General features: G+C 35.4%; 1 protein-coding gene across 4 annotated transcripts; it reads right to left on the reverse strand.

Moving 5' to 3' along the window:
- Positions 1-463: 463 nt before the first annotated feature.
- Positions 464-18013, reverse strand: LOC103696033 (calcium-binding EF hand family protein). 4 transcript variants are annotated; one of them, XM_088715191.1, is made up of 11 exons: positions 17663-17804; positions 16953-17037; positions 13763-13867; positions 11361-11428; positions 9411-9634; positions 9171-9254; positions 4262-4475; positions 1910-2086; positions 1709-1828; positions 1020-1348; positions 464-906 (listed from the first exon to the last, which is right to left on the reverse strand). In XM_088715191.1, the coding sequence occupies exons 4-10, from the start codon at positions 11379-11381 to the stop codon at positions 1136-1138; spliced, it is 1053 nt and encodes a 350-aa protein (XP_088571317.1). In that variant the 5' UTR covers positions 11382-11428; positions 13763-13867; positions 16953-17037; positions 17663-17804; the 3' UTR covers positions 464-906; positions 1020-1135. The 4 variants fall into 4 exon arrangements, with proteins under 4 accessions (XP_088571317.1, XP_088571315.1, XP_088571316.1 ...); XM_088715189.1 differs by lacking the exon at positions 16953-17037 and having other exon boundaries at positions 17663-17802; XM_088715190.1 differs by lacking the exon at positions 17663-17804 and having other exon boundaries at positions 16953-17646.
- Positions 18014-22428: the final 4415 nt, after the last annotated feature.

Raw genomic sequence — 22428 nt, forward strand, 5'->3', positions numbered from 1 at the left:
GTGATTCCCACCTCATGGGAAAGTAACTTTCCCATGTTTCTCATGGGAAAGACTTTCCCATGAAATGTGGAAATCATATTCCCATGGGAATACAACTTTCCCATCTCTCTCCTTTGAAAACTCCAACCAAACAAGAGGCATTTATTACTTTCCCGTTGACCTCACTTTTCTCCCTCCTTTTCCTGCGAACCAAACGAGCCCTAAAAGATGCCACGCCCCAAGCAAGTTTGCCTGAAAGTTTAATTTCTAGTGCTGATTGAACACAATAGCGTAATCTCACCCCCTCAGTTTTCAATTTGATTCTCCGGTAGAAGATTTCCAAATATCTGGACATTGTTAATCATAGTGGTGGGTCTCCCTCATTTCTCTCTCTTTTTTTCAATATACACAATGAGGGGAGGAGGAGACGAGAAAAAAAATAAGAGAAAAACAAAGATGATGATGATAACCCATGCGACATCAGTTGTATCTTCAAGAAAGGCAAGAGATGAAGCATTGAATAACAAATAAATTACAAAAAGATCACATATAAATACAGTTGAGGAGAGCCACAACCACCTACATAAGTAATATTTACAAAAGAGTAGGCATGAACTAGGATCCTTTATGGCGCGTGTTTTGCACGAAAGAGGGTTGCCTAGCAGCCACCATGTCATCCATCTTGGAAATGCACAGCTATTGCTCATCTTGCAACCTGCCATGTTCAGCACCCAATATAGTGCTTTCTATTCCCGAGGTAAGCAAAAGCCATCCATTTCCGAGATGGATGACCTCTAGATATTTACAGCTAAAACATATACAATTAGAGGATCTGAACTCGAGCAGGCATACCCCTACAGTGGTGCCAACTGCCAAAGAGGTTCCATATGACTTCTGGCGTCCCAACATTAAAAGCATCTCCTGACCCTAGATATGAACAGGATTATATGTTAGCCGTTAACAATAGGATCAGATATTTATTACTTAATTCTACTTCCAACAATCAGAACTACATAATTATTCTGCTTAGTTTCCCATACCTTGATACGAGATTATCAACTAAACCATCCCCCTAATCCACCAACATTACTGAAACGAGTGAGATCCTCCTACCCTAGTGAGTCCAGCTTGGTGCAACAGCAGACTGCGCCAAGATCTACATAGGGATTTGAGGTACGGAACACCTTTTGCAATTCAACCAGCAAGACAACAGCCCTGCAAGACCTGTTGCAGTTGGCTGGCGAATGGCACTTTCGCGCTTCTGTAAAGCTCTTACAAACTCCTCCGAGCTTAAATTTCCATCACAATTTGCATCAAATACGTGGAAAATGACGTCAACAACATTGTCAGTCACAGAGAGATTGCAGACCTATCAGCATCAAAACAAAACAATGGCATCAGAATGGTAATCCAAACCAGGAAGGCAACTAAACAAGTCATTTAAAAATAATAGATAACAGCTTATCTAGCACCAAGTTGGTACAGATCCATTTGGTCATTGGTAAAGCATCTCTTTATGGGGGCTAGAACTAAATCAGGAACACCAGCCAAATAATCTAGGCATTATCTAGAGGTTTGTTCGACAGGTCAACTGAACAGTTGAAACCAAAGGATAGCACATCAACTAGACGCTGAGATTGTCTACCCTCAGTTTAATTAGTACTAATTCTCGTATCTTAAAATAACAGAAATATGTAATGGATGGGAAAAGGGAACCAATGAGACTTACATGGGATGCTGCTCTTTTGAAATCTTGCTTTGTCAACAAACCATTTACTTTGCCATAACCGAATATTGCTAAAGTCAATGCTTGTAATCTGTCTCGTAGCTCCGCAAAAGTCTTAAATTCCTGAAAGTTTCAACATGTGTGAGGCATATAAGAAAATGTATATTAGGTCAGAAATGTGAAGATATGGAGGAAATGTCTGACCTCAAAGGTAATGCGCATATCTCGGAGGTGTGGGTTATTGTTCAATTCATCTACTCTATCAAGAAACATGTTTATATGGTTCATGTCAGCACAAGCTACCATAGACAATGCAAAATCCTTGGCAGAAATGGTTCCTCTTGACTTGAAGTCATAATGAGCAAACTCCAAGCGCACAATCTGGAGAAAGAAAATGTTCTTACAGATGATAGGAGTTTCTGAATAAAATTCTAACTAAATCAGCATATACATTGCAAGATGATTGATATTGCAAGATGATTGATAAACAGACAGCTCAAAGCAAGCATGAACAATAAACATGTCATGGACATGTAATTTTAACCATCTCTAATGCAATGATATTCATATCAACTGTTCTCAAAGTTTTTTTTTTTTTTTTTTGTGCGGATAAATGAAAAGAAACAGAAGGGAAATCTGCTAAACAAATTTTGAATGCTCAAAAACTTCGCTCTATCAAAAGCTCATCAAAATCTAACTTTTAAGAACACTCACAAATAAGGTGCCCCATATATATCTAGGCTTTCAATTATTTAAAAGCAGCGATGCAAACATCGGTGTCATCGCAGTTGTAGAATATTAACATACAAAATAATATACACTTCTCATGAAAGCAAACAGTTTTCAGTAAACAATAACCAGAGAAACAAAGAACATGAACAAATTAATCCCAATTGAATGTAATCCAGCTATCTTGAACCAGATTAATGGTTTCAGAATAAGCGGAATCTTAGTCCATAATGACTCACAATCTCGAATCTAATACTCCAGCACAATGACAAATATTGACTGGAATGATCAATCATCTGCAGCCGGATATTTGTCCATGCAAATCTGTCATTTACGAAAGACATATTGTTCATACTGACACCCTCAGCCTGTGTTTTGTTGCTAGAGAAAACAAGGAGAGAGAAATGAAAATGGAAGGAGTAAGATTACATCTGCAAATTTCCACCCATATATTCATTTCCTTTCATCCATTCTCTCATCAATCAAATGGAGTCTTATAAACTTTTGTTTAGAATCCCATATTAAATGCTCTGTAAGCCATCAACTCACTGGGAGAACAATTTGTCAGGTCAAATGGAGATTGCTGTGGAGGCTTGATGCAGATAGTACTTCAGATGACTCTCTGACTTATTTTCATCCACATCCATTCATTGAGTGGTTTTACAATCTTGAAACTTGTGAGGAATCAAGTCAATGAGCAGCTTAAATCTAGTAAAATGTCAGCAAGCTAAACTAACAACCAACCATGTATAATGTAATTCTAGATTCTGGTCTACATGGTTTTTATTGGCCATATATATCCGTTCTAATTTTTTATCTTTAAGCCCCAGCAACTTGTGTCAATCAACATAACCTAGAAACAAACACAGGTGCCATGCAATCCATACAATCTTACATCTATCATAGTTGAAATGATCATGGACTTTTAAGATGACCTTCAAAGAATAAATTATTTGCAAATTTTAAATATAATGAATTATTTAGATATGAGTAAGGCAAAATCTGTGTTGCAAATTTTGAAGAAACCTGACAGTAGGGTACTAAATGTAGCTAGAATTGAAATGGATTAGAATGAGACCACAATCAAATGATGTCCAAGAAATACCAGTTTGATTAGTTTTCTCTATCTTACATGAATTATGCAAAACAGAAAATAGACAAAGACAATACAAAATCCTTTTCTTTATTGCAGCAGCGGGTCATCAAACTCGGTCCTGCTTCAATCAGATATTTAATATAATGAACCGCATGACCATAATTTCGGAAATGAAGTTTTCAAGGTGAAAAAAGGGTCTGAACTACTTGTTTTCATCATTCTTTCCCTGCTTGCCTACTGAAATTAATCCTTACTCTCAGTTCTCATTTGTTCAATAAAGTGATTTAATTAAATAAAATGCATTGATATGACATCCTATCAAAAAGTCACTGGAAAAATAGTTAAGGGTGATTGTGCAGGTGAGACAACTGCAGTCTCACAATCATGTTATAACACCATCAAATGAAGTTGCAACTATTTAACATGGTTTTTGAAACCTTTCACACTGATTAATTCTACTAAGTTTTTTTTTCTTTACACTGATCTCTACATTATTCAGTAACATACATAAAGATGATAAAGACAATGTATGGCCATAAGAGAATCACAAACTTCAACCCCCCCCCCCCCCCCTCAAAAAAGAAAAAAAAGGAAAAAAAAAAACTCACAAAAATAGGGAGAAAAAAAAGGAAAAGCTCTATTTCAAAAGTTAATTAGAATCAAGAAGTCTCGGCATTATTGGACGTACTCTTTAAAACCAATCTAAAAGGGATATGAAAAATGAGAAGTACCTCATCATGCAAGTCCCTCAGAAAATGAACAAATTTATCATGTTGGAGGTGTCCCTTTCCATCCTTGCCAAAGAAATACTCCACTAGACCCCCATTTTCTACAGATCCACCAACTTTCAGACCAGTACGACGTCCATCCCTATGACTGGCTCCTTGTCTATTATATGAACGCAGCAATGCCATCACTTTCTTAAACTCTTCTCTTTCTATCTCTCTGAAAACAATACAGGATTATTCAGTTTTAAAGTGATTACTGGATAAAAAGGTAACTACAATGTGTTCATACCCTCTACTATCAAACAACAAATAGTGATGATGGAATATGCTGATATACAGCGGGTCTTTAACAGGATGGACAAGAGTTTAACTGCGCGCAAATGGTCACAAGTAAACCACAAAAAGGTAAAACTCCAACTTGATAACATATTTATAAAATCAAATAAAATAAAATGAAAAAAATGCAATAGAGTTCTGTATCTACCAAATAGTAAAACAAAGAAGACATAGTAATACAAAAAAGGAAAGGATTTAAGCTTCAGTAAAAAATAGAAATTATCCAGAAGTCACAAGTGAAATATTGCAAACTTCATGCAGGCATATCTTAATATAGGAGACTGAAAATCTTACCATTTGACACAGAGAAGCCATTTTAGGTTAGATAGTAAAGAAACATATAGTAGACATAGAAAGGACAATTTACTAATAATGTGCATGAAAGATTTCTTAAAGGGAAAAAGTTACTAGAGCTCCGAACCGTCCTGGTTCCGCCCCAATTCGGTTCGGTATGGGGTGAACCAGACAGTTCAGCATGCAATGGTTTGCACTCTTTCAATGGTTCATCCATTTGCATCAAGGTATGGACCACACTGGAACATGACCTATGAAATGGAAAGTAAGCAATCCAATAATGTGAATCACCTATCAGTCAAGGAGAAATCCTTCCAATTCAGTTGTAATGGGCATTGCCCTCACTTTGCTCCACATTTCATTGAGTAGGTCATGCTAAAAGCCAAAACATAATTGTCTTCATATTTGTAAGGATAAGAGGTGTCGAGATGTCTACGACTATCCAAGCCCTAATGCATCCAACAAATATCTTGGGTTGTAGAACAAGGTGATAACAAACATCCAACAAGAGAACAATGCTTATAAATAAACAAATAACAAGAAGCAAAGGAAATTGTGATTATATAAAGATGCATACATCCATGAGAAATGAGAAATCCACAATATAAATAGAAAGTGCAATCCAAATTACAAGAGCTAGAAGACTCGCTACTAGATTATCATAACAACAGATGAAACTAAAACATTTGAAGCAGAGTCACACCTAAGAGAAAACCTGCACAACAAAGACTACAAAAGAAGGCAAGATCAAAGAGACATGCACAGGAAAATGTCTGAGAAAATTCATGATATCAACAAGAGAACCAAACCATCCATCTCTCATCATCCTCTCTCCTCTTTCTTATCTCTTTATCTTTTTCTCCTTTTTTCCTGAGCAATCTCTCTCACACACATATTCACCCCCATTATTTTGCACCATGTGGGCCCTCCTTATAAGGATCTTGTCCTCTTTCATATGAGACAAGAGATGTCACTATCCCTCATTGCTCGCTGGATGGAGAAGAGTGCCACTTGGACTCAGCTTCTTTTAAGTGAAAATGAGGCCCTTCTTGCCAACATGCTTCACATCGGCTTCCATTGACAAGCCAACCTGAAGAACAAGTAAAAGCTAGCTTGGCCCATGTTTCTTCCTTAACGTACAAGCTAGCTTAGCTCCTCATAGAACACAAAACTGAGGTTGACAAAAATATGCTCTTCCTACCACTATACTCCTTCAGTATACTTGGAATATACCTGCAATTGTTTACATTCAAAGGCAACCCAAAGTGGCTGCCCTTTCACCATCAGGCAAAATATCACATCTCTATCCTAATATAGGAGCCATCAAAACCCCACCTACAATCAAGTTTACGCTTAGGTGGTATGCAAAATGCTGCTCTTCTCAATTACCACCAAAACCATAATGCTGTGTCGGCTTTGATCGTTGTGATAAGTGGGCTCAACCACCACTTCTGCATCCAAAGAAATGACTCTTCTTTTTGGTACTCATCATGGACCATCCCACCTAATGGTGATCATGTTCCTTGGAATGATAAGGTTGCTTCTTGCCCTTCACCTGGGTTATGGATCTTGATGGATCGGCTTAAGATCCGCTTTCAATTATCCTTGCCTTACACTAGCATCTTCAGATACAAGCAATTATCCTTGATCAAACCTCTAGCTAGGACTTTTCTGATCTTATTTAATGAAAGCTGTTACTTCATTTTATCCTTATCATAGGAAAATGATCACCATGTGGTCGCACAAAGAAGCAAGGTAGCAAATCAATAAAGCCTCATTTTCTTTCTCCATCTCAAAGTTAACACTTCGAAGATAATTCAAGATCCTGTTATGCTTCAAGAACAGTTTGTTGGTGAGAAGGCACAACTTTCCTAACTTGGATGGAAACCCATATCAGTTTCCTTGTCCATGATGTTGTATGTCACCTCATTGGACACACAATTGTATGGACTGCCTGAATCTTTTGAAGCTCCTGCCAATCTTCATTACTTGTTAATAACCAACCTTTTAAATTATCCTTGTAGCACCTTATGGAGAGTTGGGGACTTCGTTGAATATCTCCAGATGCTAAATTTTCCTTCCTATCAAATTTTGCATCAAACCAGGAGGAGGCTGCAAAGACTTCTAATATGTTCAGTAAATTTACCTAAACCTTGATCTAGTATTATTTATTGGGGTTTCTACAAAATACCTAGTACTGATCCCATCACCACATCCCTTAGGTAGCAAACAAAGTGATAAGTATGCATCCCACAATAAAGTCTTATGATAAATTAATAAACACAATTAAAAAAAACAAAGTCACTGGAATTCATGTGGTTTAGCAAAGAGACTTACGTCCACAAGCGGGTGACAGATCCAACACAAAATAATAAATAAAAAGCAATTACTTTCTTTGAAGCCATGCCTACAGTACTACTTTTGCTCCCACTGTCTTCCACCAACATGGCATAATCTTTGTCTTCAAGTACCAACTCAAAGGCCAACATATGTACGACTTATTAATAGTTTGAACTTTGGAGTATTAGCCATTTTCTGAAAATTAATTTAGTGCTTCCTTTAATAGTCAAAGCAGAAATGAAAAAAAATTGTCCAAGTTGTTCCTCCTCACTTTAAACCACCATTTTTCTGATATTAGAATTCCTCAGGCAGAGTCTCTAAATATTGCGTGATACTATATGGTCAAAAAATTTCGAATAGACTACTAAAAGAAGCAACTAATGTTTTTCTGCATCTCTAATCTGCCAAACACCATATCTCCAGATATACTTCTTAACTTATTCAGGCTTTGACATCACTAAAATCTGTTAAGCAATCTTTCCTAATCTCTTATTTGTAAACAAGTTGGATGTTGCTGTTCAGATATTTGATATATCATGCAAAGATTCTTAGCTCTTTAACATGTTTTGAATACCTTCAAATTCCTGTCCACTCCCTCTTCCTAAACATAGAAGCCCTAAGCCTCCTCCAAGGTAGGAAAAAATAACAAGCACCTTCTTGTCTAACTCCAAAGTTTTCTTGTTAAATTAGCGAGTCTAACTGCTTCTCCTTTCTCATAACTGCTATAAAGAAGTGAATCTTCCTATTAGCCAACAGAGCTTTTAGATATCATAGCAAGTTCCTCTCTTGTCCAGCATTTCCTTGGTCAAGAATTTGGAACCACTTCCCAGGAGGCTACTAGCAGGTTGACAACCAGTCATAACGATGTACTTGATCTTTTTGTGCAACTTTCTCAACATTTACTTCTATTCTGATGCCAACTCTCCATTTCATTGGCGAAAAGGATTGAATGATCATGGTTTGAGCAAATAGACATGATAAGTTCCTCAGAAAAATAAAAAATATTACCCACTAATCTGGCTTCCATAAGAAAAAATACACTGTTCAAGGAGAAAAAATAACATAATCAACAATCAATGACAAATTCTATAGCTGGATTGCATCAAGAAGATGTATACATTATATGATGCTCTTCTAGGACAATGCTCCTATATCCAACAATCTGAAAAAACATGAGGGCAAAACAGGGTGGGAGAAAGCTTGCTCCAAGAATTTTAGAGAAAAAGCTGAAAGCATACATAACAACCAAGTTTCAAACAAAAGCCATGACCTGAATCAGTATGAAGGTTTTGATAAACCCTTCTCCAGTGCAGCAAATCAGAAAATCATTTATCTATGTTATTCTTATAAAAAATCATTCAAATTAATAAAAAGTAAATACCAAATACAAGCATGGCACTAAGTGGGTTCGCATAAGGTGATGACAAAGGCATCAAAACCACTGGCAATCTTTGTTTCTTAACTTGGAAGTACTAATCACACATTATGTACGCATTCTAGGAGTCCCCCACAAAAATTTCACAAAGCGGACCATACACGTCCAAATCGGTATGAGGTTGAGCCATTCTAATACTGAAGAGACTAGTAAATTTTCCAATTTATATGCCTTATAAAGTTTGTATGTTAGAGAACCAAAGAAGATAGATATCTTAAATTAAGATATCAACAAAACATAATTTGTTTATAGTATAACTTTATATTTTTTTGCTATAATACTTGATATGAAAGTCCAACATCAGTTTTCCTAACAAATTAACTATATCTGCATAAATAAATTAGAAATATTTAGCACATGATACATAAGTAGCAAAGAACATCTAACAACAGAGAATAATGAAAAGTAGCATCTGGATATTGCAAGATTGCAATGAAGAAACATTCATTCTAACATACTTCAAACTCAGAAGATACAAATTCAAATAATGTAAAGAGCAAATCTTACCCATTAGTGTCGAGATCAAACATTTTAAAAGTCACACTAAAGCTTGATATAGGAATGCTAAGCAATGTCACAAAAAAGATATACCTGTTAGAAGTGAAAATGAAGAGTGTCAAGAAAGATCAATTTACATGTAGCGCTACCCAGAACTTTCAACTATCATAAAGTTTTTACAGATTGAAAATGTGGATACATGCATTTGAATTTTAGCTTGACGTTGCAAAACTAAAGTCCTCAACTTACTCTGGGAAGGATATCAGTCCATCATTATTAGTATCAAAAAGCATGAAAAAGGGAGATGGAGCACAGTGCAACTCGCTAGGATGACGCTCCCCTCTAAGATGTCCTTCTCTAATAATATTTGATTCTGATGGAGGAAATACAGGCACAATCGCTCTCATCAAATCTGTGGGTAACATAAATATTTCCCCTTCTGGACTCCGAACAGATGCAAAGTATTCAAAAATCTGGAAATAAGAAAAGATTTTTGAGTATGTTGATGTTTGCCCATGAACCATAACATATAGGATGCTATTTAACAAAATATGGAGTATAGTTAGCGAATATAATAAAAATTTAACGAATATTTTACAAATCATATAACTCTATTTTAGTCTTCATTTAGAAGAGAAAATCAAACTAAAACATAGCAAAACAAATAAAGCAATAATACTCAGGAAGGATTTTTTTCAAAAAAATATACCATGTGCATGCATTATTGCAGTGAGGTACTCCAACATTATCGTAAGAGTGACTCAGGTATAGCCTATTTCCCTAGATAGTCGCAAGTATAAATGTTGGATCAGCACATATATCATAGCAATAACACACTTAAAAGGGGATGAGCCTTAGTGCCACGGATAGGTGACTCCATTGTGACCCGAAAGTCAAGGGTTTGAAACACGAAAACAGCCTCTCTACATGCAGGGGTGAGGTTGCGTACATCTAACCCTCCTCAGACTCTACAATGTCAACTGCCTCATGCACTAGGCTGCCTTTTTTAATGGCACATGACAAATGAAAAATTGAAGTATATGATGCACAGCCAAGTATGGGTCAGAAAAAGAAAATGCAAAAGCAATAAAGGTCAAGTTTAATATCATGTTGAATGTAACTTAGTTTGAAGCATTGCATGCCTCCATCTTTATATCTTCTACATGAATACATAGTAAAAGGAAAATATAAAATCGAATACAAAGATCCTGTTAAGCAAATAATGGTGTAGGAAGATGATAAGAAAGCAAATATTAATGTAATTATATTGTTTCAATAAAATCTAATTTGAAAAGTATGAATACTTGCCACAACTGACCTTAGTTAAGAAGCTATCTTAATGCTTTTTTTTAAAACCAAATAAAGAAGGATTGACAAAAAGTTCTTACAAAAAACTTTAGAAAGATAATCTACCTGCTTAGCTGAGTGGGTGGTGATTAAAAATATCATTTTATAACACTTTTAACCGTAGATGTTGATGATCATTTTATAACCGATACCACTGGTTCGGCTTGGTTCACGCATCCAAAAGCCCCAAAAAAATTTGGAACCGGTACGGGCTGGTACGGTTGGCCGGCTCGGACCGGTACCGATTTTTAACACCGAATCGGACTGGTTAGAGCCAGTACCGGTTCGGTACAAGCTGAACCAGCTGGTACGGGCCGGTTCAACATTCCTTGCAAACAACCAAAGTTAGAGAGGCCAATAATTGATAGGAGGATGGAGGAACAACAGGCTGATGATAACGGATGTACAAATTTTTAATGACCAAAAACACCCATAGACTTCATATACACAGTTATATACACCAATTTAATTACTCCATGCTCTTTTTTTTTAATAGGGAGATGCAAAAGAAAATTTTATAAAACCCTGTCCTTGAGTTAGGACAAGATACATTGGAGAAAGTTGGCAATCTAAATTTGGAATAATAATTCTAGAATTTAAAATAGAAATTTTGAAAATATGCTCCTATAAAACCGGCTGCTTTGCTAGATAACACTTTTTTTCTAAATATGTATCAAAATACAAAAGTTACCAAAAAAAGATTTGTGCTGTTATATTTAAAAACCAAACGAAGATGAACACTAAACATGTTCAATAAGCTTATGAGTTCTTACCATTCCAAAAAAGAAACAACATGTACTAGAAACTCTCTGGATTACTTCAATGAACCAAAAGCAATATTCCATAAAATACCTTTTCAGGAGGACTTAGCATCCTTATCCGTCTCTCATAGTTAAAAAACACCCTTCTGCGATACGAATCTGTAAATGCAAACAAGAAAAGTATCATGTTATAGAGCATATATTAAAATTTTGTTGCATAAAAATTGGCCTGCTGAAGCACAATTTGACAAGATTAAAACTCAGATCAGATCATAAAGGGGGTTAAATTGAATCAGATAAGATTGTGGATTAGATTACAGATCAAGATTCTGAAACTTTCAAAAGAATTAAAATTACAATAACATGAAAGTTCGAAGAAAGAGTCAATTATAAGTTACATGGGAAAATGGATTCAAGTATCTTGTCATGCCAATATCAGTCCATACCATAAAAGTCCAAGTTGATTATGCTAGACTTGTTTGGAACTCAATGAAATGGACTTTGGCCACCACAAATCCACTTCATCTGGTAGAAATCCTAACATGTGGCTTGGAATTTGATTGGTGTAACAACCTCAAACCTCACCCAAAAGGCCTAGCTGCGAGTTATTATTTGAATTCTTTAACCCTATATAAGGATCCAAGATATCCTCGGCACACAATCAATGTGGGACTAAACACATGCCCTCATATGTCTTGGCATACTCTCCTTGTTTAAGACTTGGCATCCCTACCAAGCTAAATACCCAATCCAATCATAAGCAAATCACAAACACCACAATAGGCTTGTGGTTAGCCCCAAAAGAGCCCATGCTACAATGTCCCTTAGTCACACATGGGCCATGTGTCAGGTTTGATCTGATATCCTTTGTAATGGCCTAGGACCTCATCAAAAAGGGCTAAGCCATAAGATATTATATGGGTTCTTTAACCTTGTATAAGCACCCAAGATCTCCTTAACGCATAAAGGATGTGGGATAAACATGCCTGCGTGGTCCTGGCAACTAGCATTGGCACTACATGCAGTAAAATTCTTAGATGGAAATCATCACGCATAAAGATGAGAAGTTTCCACCACCACATGCTCATTTATAGAACATTTAGTGAAATGAATATCATGTATGTATGAGTAATTTTTAGTCTCGGTATCTGATGCTGTAGCAATAGCTTGAGGATACGGGTCAATTGGTACGATTCACCATCATACTAACATATGGTGAGTTATTCGAGGCAAGATACCAACTGTACCATGTCTTGGTTCAATACCATCGAGCCACCATGCCAACCAATCACTTATCAGGCTGGTACAATATGCCCAATATTGGGCCTAGGGGTTTGGTACAAAAAACTTTATATACGACTATAGAATTTTTTAGGGTATCCTCAAATGACTCGAAAGATTATGGAGACATAGCCTCAAAACAAATTAAAATGATTAACGATATCTCCATCATCATCATCATTTGTTGAATTGATATGTAAAACCAACTCCTTTTGTTTGGCTTCTAAAAGAAGAAATAAAATCTTCTTCCTCATCCTATAGTTTCACATTTATCTGGCACCATATAAAGTAAATTTTCATGATCCCGCAAACAAAATAAGCCATTATTTTGAAATTGTTCAATGAAATGCAATTCACCACTCCAAAAATATCAATTTAGTTATCCTTCACGTAAAAATTGTAAGGGAAACATGAAGAATTACCTTTAGCTTTTAACTCATCAAAGACCCATATTTTCTTCTCTTTAAAGCTTAGAAATTAAAAACCCTAATTGGAATACTAATATTATGCTCAACAAAGCCATTAGTGATAAAAGAAGTCAAGCTAAAAGTCAAAAAAAAAGGTCAAATGGATCTTAAGAGAATATGCTTTCCATAAGGTCACATGTGTATGATATGATCAAGTTGTATCCAATAATGCAAGACAATTTGCAATAGAAGTCTAGAATTTATAATACTCTCTGGTCCTCACCCAGGGATAGATCCATACAATTTTGGTCCATTTTAATTCAGAAACAACCAGGATCATGGATCATAAGATCCTGTAACATGAAAGCATAAGAGTGCATGATGCAAAGAAAGGAGGCAATAGATGCATCTTCACCATGAATATAACTAAACTAAGACAAACTTATAGTAACTTACATAATCAAATTCACTAAGTTGTAAATTTATCCCATCAGTCTATAACCCATAAAATGCTAACAAAGGATAAGACAAATAATTTCATTGGTGAAGCAAAACCTAAAAGTTTAGCCAACTCTCCAATGGATCATGAATCATGGGCTTAACTGTAGAGTTCACTGTACTATTCAAAATTGCCCCTATACTTACATCAATAAATTACATAAATTTAAGATCCTGTCATCAACAATAACCATAATATATGAATTTCTGCAGCACCAGTTGTATGAGACTGGCTGATTTCCCTGCCAGTAATACCATAATAATAACAAGATGAATCCCAGAGATATAAAACAAGCATACTGCATACCTATTCATCAAAGCATCATTCTTAGAATGAGTTGCACATCATATGGATTGAACATACGTGCATCATACGGATTGAAAATAGTCCAATGCTTAATATTCTACAGCCCTGAATATATTTATATTACCAATTAAAATGTTTGTTTAATAAAGAAAATATATGAGAAAAAACAATTATGATTGGGCATAATGAATTGTCATTTGCAAACAACTTATAGTACAATAAGATATCTAATGAAGGAAAGCAAAATGAAAAGGAATAAACATTTTATGCTGGTTACATGAGCTAAATATTTATATTCAACAATCTGATATAAGATAATTATATCGATGCATACCCAAAGAAAAAATAGAAAAAATAGAAAAAAAATTACCTACAACAGATCATGTAAGGAAGAATAATTTTCAATGAACATTTACTTTTAGACATATGGACCCTTCACTGTAAGACAAAAAACATTTCTACCATGAATAACAACATTAACTTCTTTCAAAAATCAGAGATGTCTTAAATTTTGTCACTGTAAATTAAGTTTATTAGATTATTATCAAACAATAAGTACAACAATCAACAATGTCTAATCTAATTTTGTAACTCAGATAAATATTTCTTCTTCTCTTATTTTCCTATTTTTCCTTTTTTATTTATTAAATATACTTTTTTCATATATTAACCACTATAATGATTTAGCTAAGAAGTCAATGCAAAGCCAGAAAAGGACGTGCATTCTAGATGTTTTCTCTAAAACATTTCATGCACTATCAAAAATGGAAGAACCCCTATCCAAAAAGCAGAGAAATGAAGAAGTGACATCCAAGCCCTTGGTCACAATGCCACCTCCATGCCCTCAGTCACCGAGCCAACCTTGTACACTCGGAAGAAAGAACCCCACCCAGCCTTCCAAGTTCTCCCCCCGCTACCACAAAGATCTGACAGCGAAGACATCCTACTCCTTGCAGAAGACACCATCATGGAAGGCATGGTTTCCTCTTGTTGCCTAACCATGGCTGAAGGAGGGGGCATTTCCGGGCAACGTTAGGGTAGCCGAAATAGATGAAAGGATTTTCTTCTTAAACCCAGATAGCCAATTCAAACAAAATCTAGTTAATGCTGATAATTTTAGGTCATTTGAGAGTACAAAAATTAGATTCCATTTAGCTTCCAATCGCATTCCATGGTAGTAGGTGTGATGAGATAAAGAGTTAGATACTTAAAAACAGATTATGTACACAAGATAAAGTACTCATTATAAGTTGGAAATATCCCTGGCTTACCGCATATTCTCCTCAACACAAGGATTATTGTTTCCAGAAAAGCTCCTCAATACAAATATTAAAAAGAAAATTTATACATCGTCATATCCTAAGGTACCTATAATACTGGAAGCCAACATGATAGAATGATGTCCATTGCTATACTATCCATAACAACTAGTATCATTCAATATCAACTTGTACGTGTGCATAGTGCTTTAGATGCAAAAGTGTGGATTGTTCATGATGGTCTACAGCCTTTCTCAGTTGTTCTTTTCTTTTGTAAAGTCTTAAAGTTGCAATCTATCAATAGAGTGCGATAATGATGTAATATGAATCAACTCAATAACTTAGAATCATGAATTTTCATTTTTTTTCCCTTCATAATGAGGATTTTAATATTGGGGTACAGACCCATACCAAATGTGACCTGGCATGGTACATATGCAATATGCTGGCCTCATGCCTCAGTACAAATAAGCATATTTTTTCATAGAAAAAGGTGTACCAAGCGGTAACAGGATCAATATCAGCAAGATACAAGGCGGTTCAGGCCTAGTTTACTTAAATCAGGGCACATAGGGGTCCCATGTAGCGGTCTTGGCCCCAAGCCAGTATGCTCAACTTTTCGATCACTGGTTTTAAGTCTATTCTTTTGATACAAATTTCAAATCTACCTAAATCAAAAAGAATATGCATACATCATATAGTATTTATTATTTTCCTAGTTGCTCCAAGTAACATTTCCATAATTTATTTCCTTTACAGTATTTTTTAATCTTTGAATTTGATTTCGACCTGTAGAAATCAAAAAGACCACGACATAAAACTAAGAAGCACCAAAAGGACATGGTCATTGATGACGAAACAGACTACAAAGGGAGTTTGTCATGCTCATGACTTCTATTGATGGATGTCTATACATTTTTCTGGATATATTTCTCCATCCTATGTATCTTCTAACTAATCATATATATATCATTTCATACTTACCATTTCATATATATACGAGCAAACAATCTAAGATCTCTATTGCCAGCAAATATCCTTCAGAAGCAACCCTACATCATAACATTCAGGAGTTATGTTCATTGTAACGAGTGTTCCATGTCTATTGCCATGCTTTGAAGCACATAGTATGAGACAAGGAGTTCGTTTCCATATCCAAAGAGTTCTTTCCATGTCCTCTCTCATAATTTTCATCCATGTTAGTTTAGGTCTTCCCCTCCTCTTTCTGCACCCGTCATGGTCATTTGAACCATCACGATCATTAATATTCAACTTTGCACAGCCTACTTTGATCCTACTTAAGACATTTAGCTATCTTCCCATCTTCTCTTGCAATAAAAACAAAGTAGCAAATCAAGCGGATTTAGTGACATCATGTGCCTTAGTTGAATTGCATTTTGGTTCTACATCTCCACATGCTTTCATTACATAAATCGTATAAGTCATAATTATGCCTTATCACTTCTGCATAGACTAAGCCCTACTGCTGAAATGGGTTATTTCCGGTTGTTTTTATTGTGAATATATTCATACAGCATTCATTTTTTTATGAATTTATGAGGTAGCTCTGCAACTCTAACAGCGCCTATAGTAAAATGGTTCCATGAAACCTTTCTAACTTTACATGATGCTCATTTTGCTAAGAATTACTACCTACATGAATCCTTCTAAGTAGACAAAATTTATTGCACCTATTAGTTTTATAATAGATAGAATAGCTTTCTCAGAGACTAAAGCACATTATGCACCTGCATAAACTCCATCTACATATATGCATCAATCTCACTACTCTTACATGTGGAGTCACTACATCAACTATCATAACATCATCCACAATAATTATTATCCAAGAAGGCTCTTAAATATATAACTTAACCAATACTAATAAAATGGAATATAAAGAATGCAACTAGTCTTCTTTTCTCGCATACCAAATCACCTTAAGCATTTGATCTTTCTTCCTTGAGCTGACCACAGCATCATTTGTTCCAGTTGGTTCACAAGAATAGTTGTCATCTGAATTCAACAGACCATTTCAATAACTTCATAGTGACATTCCTACCTTTACAACGATGATAATCAATACAATTTCACATGGACATCAGATCACAACTCATTCATTCACTCAAAATTCCACAACCATAAAGAGCAGCCCAATCCGACCACACCCCTTTCTTTATATATCAATATTTCCTTTTCTTTTTTCTTCCATCGAGTGAATAGACAAATACAAGAATGCCACATTTTCTTTCTTCTTCCTTGCCTCCCATTATTTAAATGTTAACAAACACGAAAATAAGCAGTATCCCCTACATCTTACGCCATCTTTGTGGCTTTCTCGTGTATAATTCCATTAAAGAGTCATCTTCTCTTATCTAAGAGAAAAACGCATGGCAAGATCAAAAGATAAGAAAAAGAGCTCCTTCTCATATACAGATTCCATTAAGGGGCTCCTTCTCATATACAGATTCCATTAAGGGGCTCCTTCTCATATACAGATTCCATTAAGGGGATATTTTTTAATAGTTCCACACAACAAATTAAACAAGAAAAAGAAGTAAAAACCAAGAAAAACAGAGAGGGAAAAAAAAAGACATAATACATCTCTTTAGTATAAATGAACAAAGAGGAAAGAAATGACCTCCGAGGAGAAATTTAGATTTCTTGTCTTGCTTTGGCTTCCGAAACACGATCTGATGCTGGGGATCGCTCCGGTCCGACGCGGATTCAGCGAAAGATGAAGAAGAGAACATCCACAGGGCCAGGATAGACCCTCCGGCAGCCAAGATCCCGGCCGCCGCCTTCCCGAGCACCCCGGGCCCGACGCCGGCCGGCCCCCCGCCTTTCTCGCCGCCGCACGCTCCCCCCGCGCCGCCGCAGAACACGGTAGCAACGCTGCGCCGCCGGATCGCTGATCGCCGGATAGCCGATAACATCGCCTTCATCGGTGGAAACAAGAATTTGAGAGGCGGTGGAACAAGACGTGGGGCACCGAAACCGCATGGTTTTATAATTATTAATTACTTGGAAAACTGTGGGTGGGGTTCGCCGACTAACTGCTTTAGATAAATATATAATTTGCGGATAACGAATGATCTGCCGTCGCTGGTTCTTGATTTGTACACGTGTGCGTCTCTGCATGGTGATATCATTTTTTGTCTCCAGACCACCTTTTTGCGAGGCTGGTCGGTTCCGCCACCGGGTGCGAGGGAAATGGAACGAGTGTGGTGCACCTGTCCGAAAAAGAATGGAAGGCCATGGATGCTGAAACCGGTGAGATATCAGGATATCCCCTATACTTATTTTCTTTGGTAGAGATATACAAATTAAGCATATACAAAAAATTATATTCATATTTATCTAAAATAATTATAAATAAAAATAAAAATTTAAGTTTAAAAATAAAAATATAGATATAAATATGAATATAAATTAAATAATTAAACTTTATGACCATAGAATTGAAGGTTTATTAAAGACTTGATTGGACTGAAAATTTTATAAGATTCATGAATTTGGCCCGCCTATTTACGCATGGCATTGTATCAATAGAACTCCATCTAGCCCATATTCTATAGGAAGAAAAAAAATGTCCATGTATCTAAAATCTTAGCTGAGTTTGGAGCTAGATGGGCCAACAAGTTTGATTTATATGGAATTTTCAATCCAATCCTATATAAAATTAAGAAGAAGTTTGGTTCGCCAAAAAAGGATTGAGAAAAGTATGATCAACAAGAAAATAAAAAAATATTATTGGACATTTTAAAGAAGAGAGATTGAAAAGTAGCTTTTCCAAAAGAATAAGTTTTCCATATTTTATGGAAAAAAAATCTATGGGGGACATCCATATCTCAGCATTCTTCTTCTGTTCATATTATTGACGAGTCTTCAATTAAATTGTGGACAAATGATGGCCTTTTTGGTGTTAAACTTTCAAAACCTCCAAACTTTGGTATTTCAAGTATTTGATTTAAAAAATTATGAATGTGATGTTTGTTCCTTGTGGTCCCTTTATTAAGGATATAACATGTATTTTTCATAACTTTTCTAAAAAATTAGATGCTCGACCAAATATAAGTCACTGAAAAATGTATTTTATATACTACTTTCTCATGGTTTGCCAAATATGCAAAAACTATTTTTTGAGATATTATATATCTAGGCATTAGCTTCTCAGAAAAAATAATCTAATAGAGTAAAATTCTTTCTGCAAACTAAATGAGTCCTAAATAGAATTACAAATAGAGTCAAATATTCAGATACTGATTGGATAGTTATTTATCAATATCCATATTTATTTTTTTTGATGGATATGGAAATGAATACGGATATTAATTGGATGTTCAAATTTCTATCCATATCCGGATAGATTTAGATAAAAAGGTAGATCTGAACAAATATTATCCTGTCCACTTTCACCCCAGTCGTGATAAAGCAAAACAAGGTATTAATAGCTGTATTTTGTTATTAGCTTTTATATTATATAAATAACATTAAATAACAGCTCTCATATGAAACATAAAGTATTAATAACCAAGCTCTCTATTTAATGAATATATATTTTTTATTAATCAATGTGTTTATATAAATGAAAAATGCTAGAGATAGCATGTTACTTCATCATTCAGTTTACTAGCAATTGGTGATGGGATGTGGGGTATCTACAGCCCCAACTAACACTACTATCTCTCATTTCCCAACTACCACATTGGACCATAGTCACATTATTCTTCAAATTATTAAAAAAATTAAATTATTTTCAATTTTCTCTTGACAATATCATTTTATTATTCTTCAGTTTTGTGAAATATTTTTGACTGATTTCAAAAATTTTGTGTTACAAGTTTATGATACTATATATCGTTGCTAACAATATTTTCCTTGCTATCATTTGTTGCTTTTTCCACTTCTATAAAAAACAAAAATCTTTTAAAAAATCTATTTTTTTGTTTTTCTTATTCTTTGATGTCCAAACTCTTTCTAAACTTTTGACAAATTTTTTATTTTTTTAAATTCTGAATAGTTGCATCCAACCTAATAGTTTCCAAATGCTGAACATGTGACTATGTATCGGACCAACAAACAACCCAAATGGGTAACAAGTAGTAGTACATTTTTGTTTATCTAAAAGAAAATAATTTAAGGTGGTTCATAATGTATGAAATGTTCTTGGTATCAATCTAATAGCTACTAGAAAACTCAGTGCTTAAGTTGCACTAGCCTGGTTGGAAAACTTATTGCGTGCACAACTATAAGGGTATATAATTCTAAGCCAATATTCATGCGAAAGCTTTCGCATTCTCGAAAGAAACCCTCATAAAATACCAATGTAATAGCTAAATTATATCTTTCCTCTTAAAATACTTTTCAAAATACCTAATATTCACTGGATACGGCAAACTCATTAACTAAACATTGCAAACTTCTAATCATAGCATAATCATCTTCTCAAAGTGCTCTTTTATCCTCAAAATACATGTAATTGATCAACTGAATATTCCATTAACTGATATGGCTACCACAACTATCGGTTGCTTGTTTCCTTCTTCAGGTCTAATAGATTGGACAAGTTGATCATTTTTTATTCCTCAATAACTCTATTGTCAAAATACTACTAAAATTTCAAGATCCATCAAACTATTCAATTTAATACTTCATCTGACACCCTTCCTCACATTTTTGTATATAACCCAATCCATACCGGGTCAATGAGAATCTTTTAATTGACATAGTATGAGCCTTCCACCAAATGGTATTTTAACTATAATATTCACAATCCAATTCGGCTAGCATTCGAAAAGAAAACATATGATTTCACTTGAGATGACCTTAATACCTCTTAATGGAAACTCTATCTTAAAAGATCCCTATTTTATGTTCCTTCTGTCTCTCCTGCCTCCCATAAGCAAAGATTTTCTTTGTAACAAACCTTTCCTTTTTGTAGTATTATTAGAGGATTTGTTGGGCACTGAAGATGGAAGCATGTTGGTTCACCATCCCATGCCTCTAGTTGCTTGGAATGATCTTAAGATAGTGATTAGAGGTCAACTAGCAATGCTTATGATCTCTGGCAGTTTACACAATAGCTACAATAAATGGGTGCTAATTTTATTTTAGTTTTTATAATTTATTCATAAGAAGCAATTATTGATAAACTAAATATTAGACTAAAAATTTATAATATACTCTTAGCATTACCGCCGCTGCTGCTGTTGCTGTTTTGTTGTTAACATTGTTGTTCTTCTTACATATTTCTCATTTGTATTATCAATATTTTTAAATTTAATAGTTTAATTATTCTTTTGATTTTTTGGATCGAATTAACTTGTCCAAGTTATTGATCTGCTTGGAAAAGTTGGAAACCCTACTCAAAACTTCTTGCTAGCTCCACAATCTAAAAGCAGCAACCTAAAGCACATATCTTGCCTCTATTACACATTTTGTCTTTATTGCTTGGACTCTTGATGGAGCCAATGATCAAATCTAAGCAAAAGAATGAAGTATGGATAAGAAGGAAATCCTTGATGAAATGTCTAAGTTGATGATAAGTTTAAACTAAGGGTAAATGGTTATAAATCAAAGAAAATTGATGACATCATAACATAGAGTATGACCTCTTCAAATGCAAGCCCAAAGGAGAACGATGGCTTTATGGTCAAAGGTTTTCTGGGTTGCTAGGTGTCACGCCCCGGATCCGGATCCGTGACACGGCCGTGCTATTGCCGACTATCGCCCACAGTAGCACGCAGCCTCATACAGGGGTAACAGGTAGCCAAAAAGGATTCATCCTTATATATATATTAAAAGTTTGCAGTACAACCTTCAAGTTTGAAACCAAAAATACAGAACTTCTATGCTATTCAAATGTACAGAAGTATATAAGCTTCTCCAAAAATACGAAGCTCTGTAACAAAATAAAAACATATCTGATGGCGATCACTGGTGAGGATCTGAAAGAAAACGAAACATAAACAGATGTGAGCTACACGGCTCAGTAAGTAATCCTGCATAATCCTACCGGATCAACCAGTAGACTAAACATGTAAATCAGGGTTTTGAGAAGCTGACATGCATGTTTATCTAATAATCATCCTGGCATAATAAGTATGCAATTTAAACGAAGCAGTAGTGCAAATCACAAAATTTTCATATTATATGCATATGAAACCGTGCCCCCCGGCATGCCGTGGTCCTTTTACTCTCGGATGCTACTGCGAAGTCAGACTCGGCCACTGGCGGGGCCAGCTCAGTTACTATTCAGCCATTGGCGGGGCAAGCTCAGTTACTATTCAGCCACTGGCGGGGCAGGCCCAATTCCAATTCAGCCACTGGAGGGGCAGGCTCAGTTACTATTCAGCCACTGGCGGGGCAGCTCAGTTACTATTCAGCCACTGGCGGCTCAGTCAT

This window comes from Phoenix dactylifera, chromosome 2 (assembly GCF_051530095.1).
Source record: "Phoenix dactylifera cultivar Ajwa chromosome 2, Ajwa_hap1_PhDact_Kaust_v1.1, whole genome shotgun sequence".
In the NCBI taxonomy this organism is placed as follows: domain Eukaryota; kingdom Viridiplantae; phylum Streptophyta; class Magnoliopsida; order Arecales; family Arecaceae; genus Phoenix; species Phoenix dactylifera.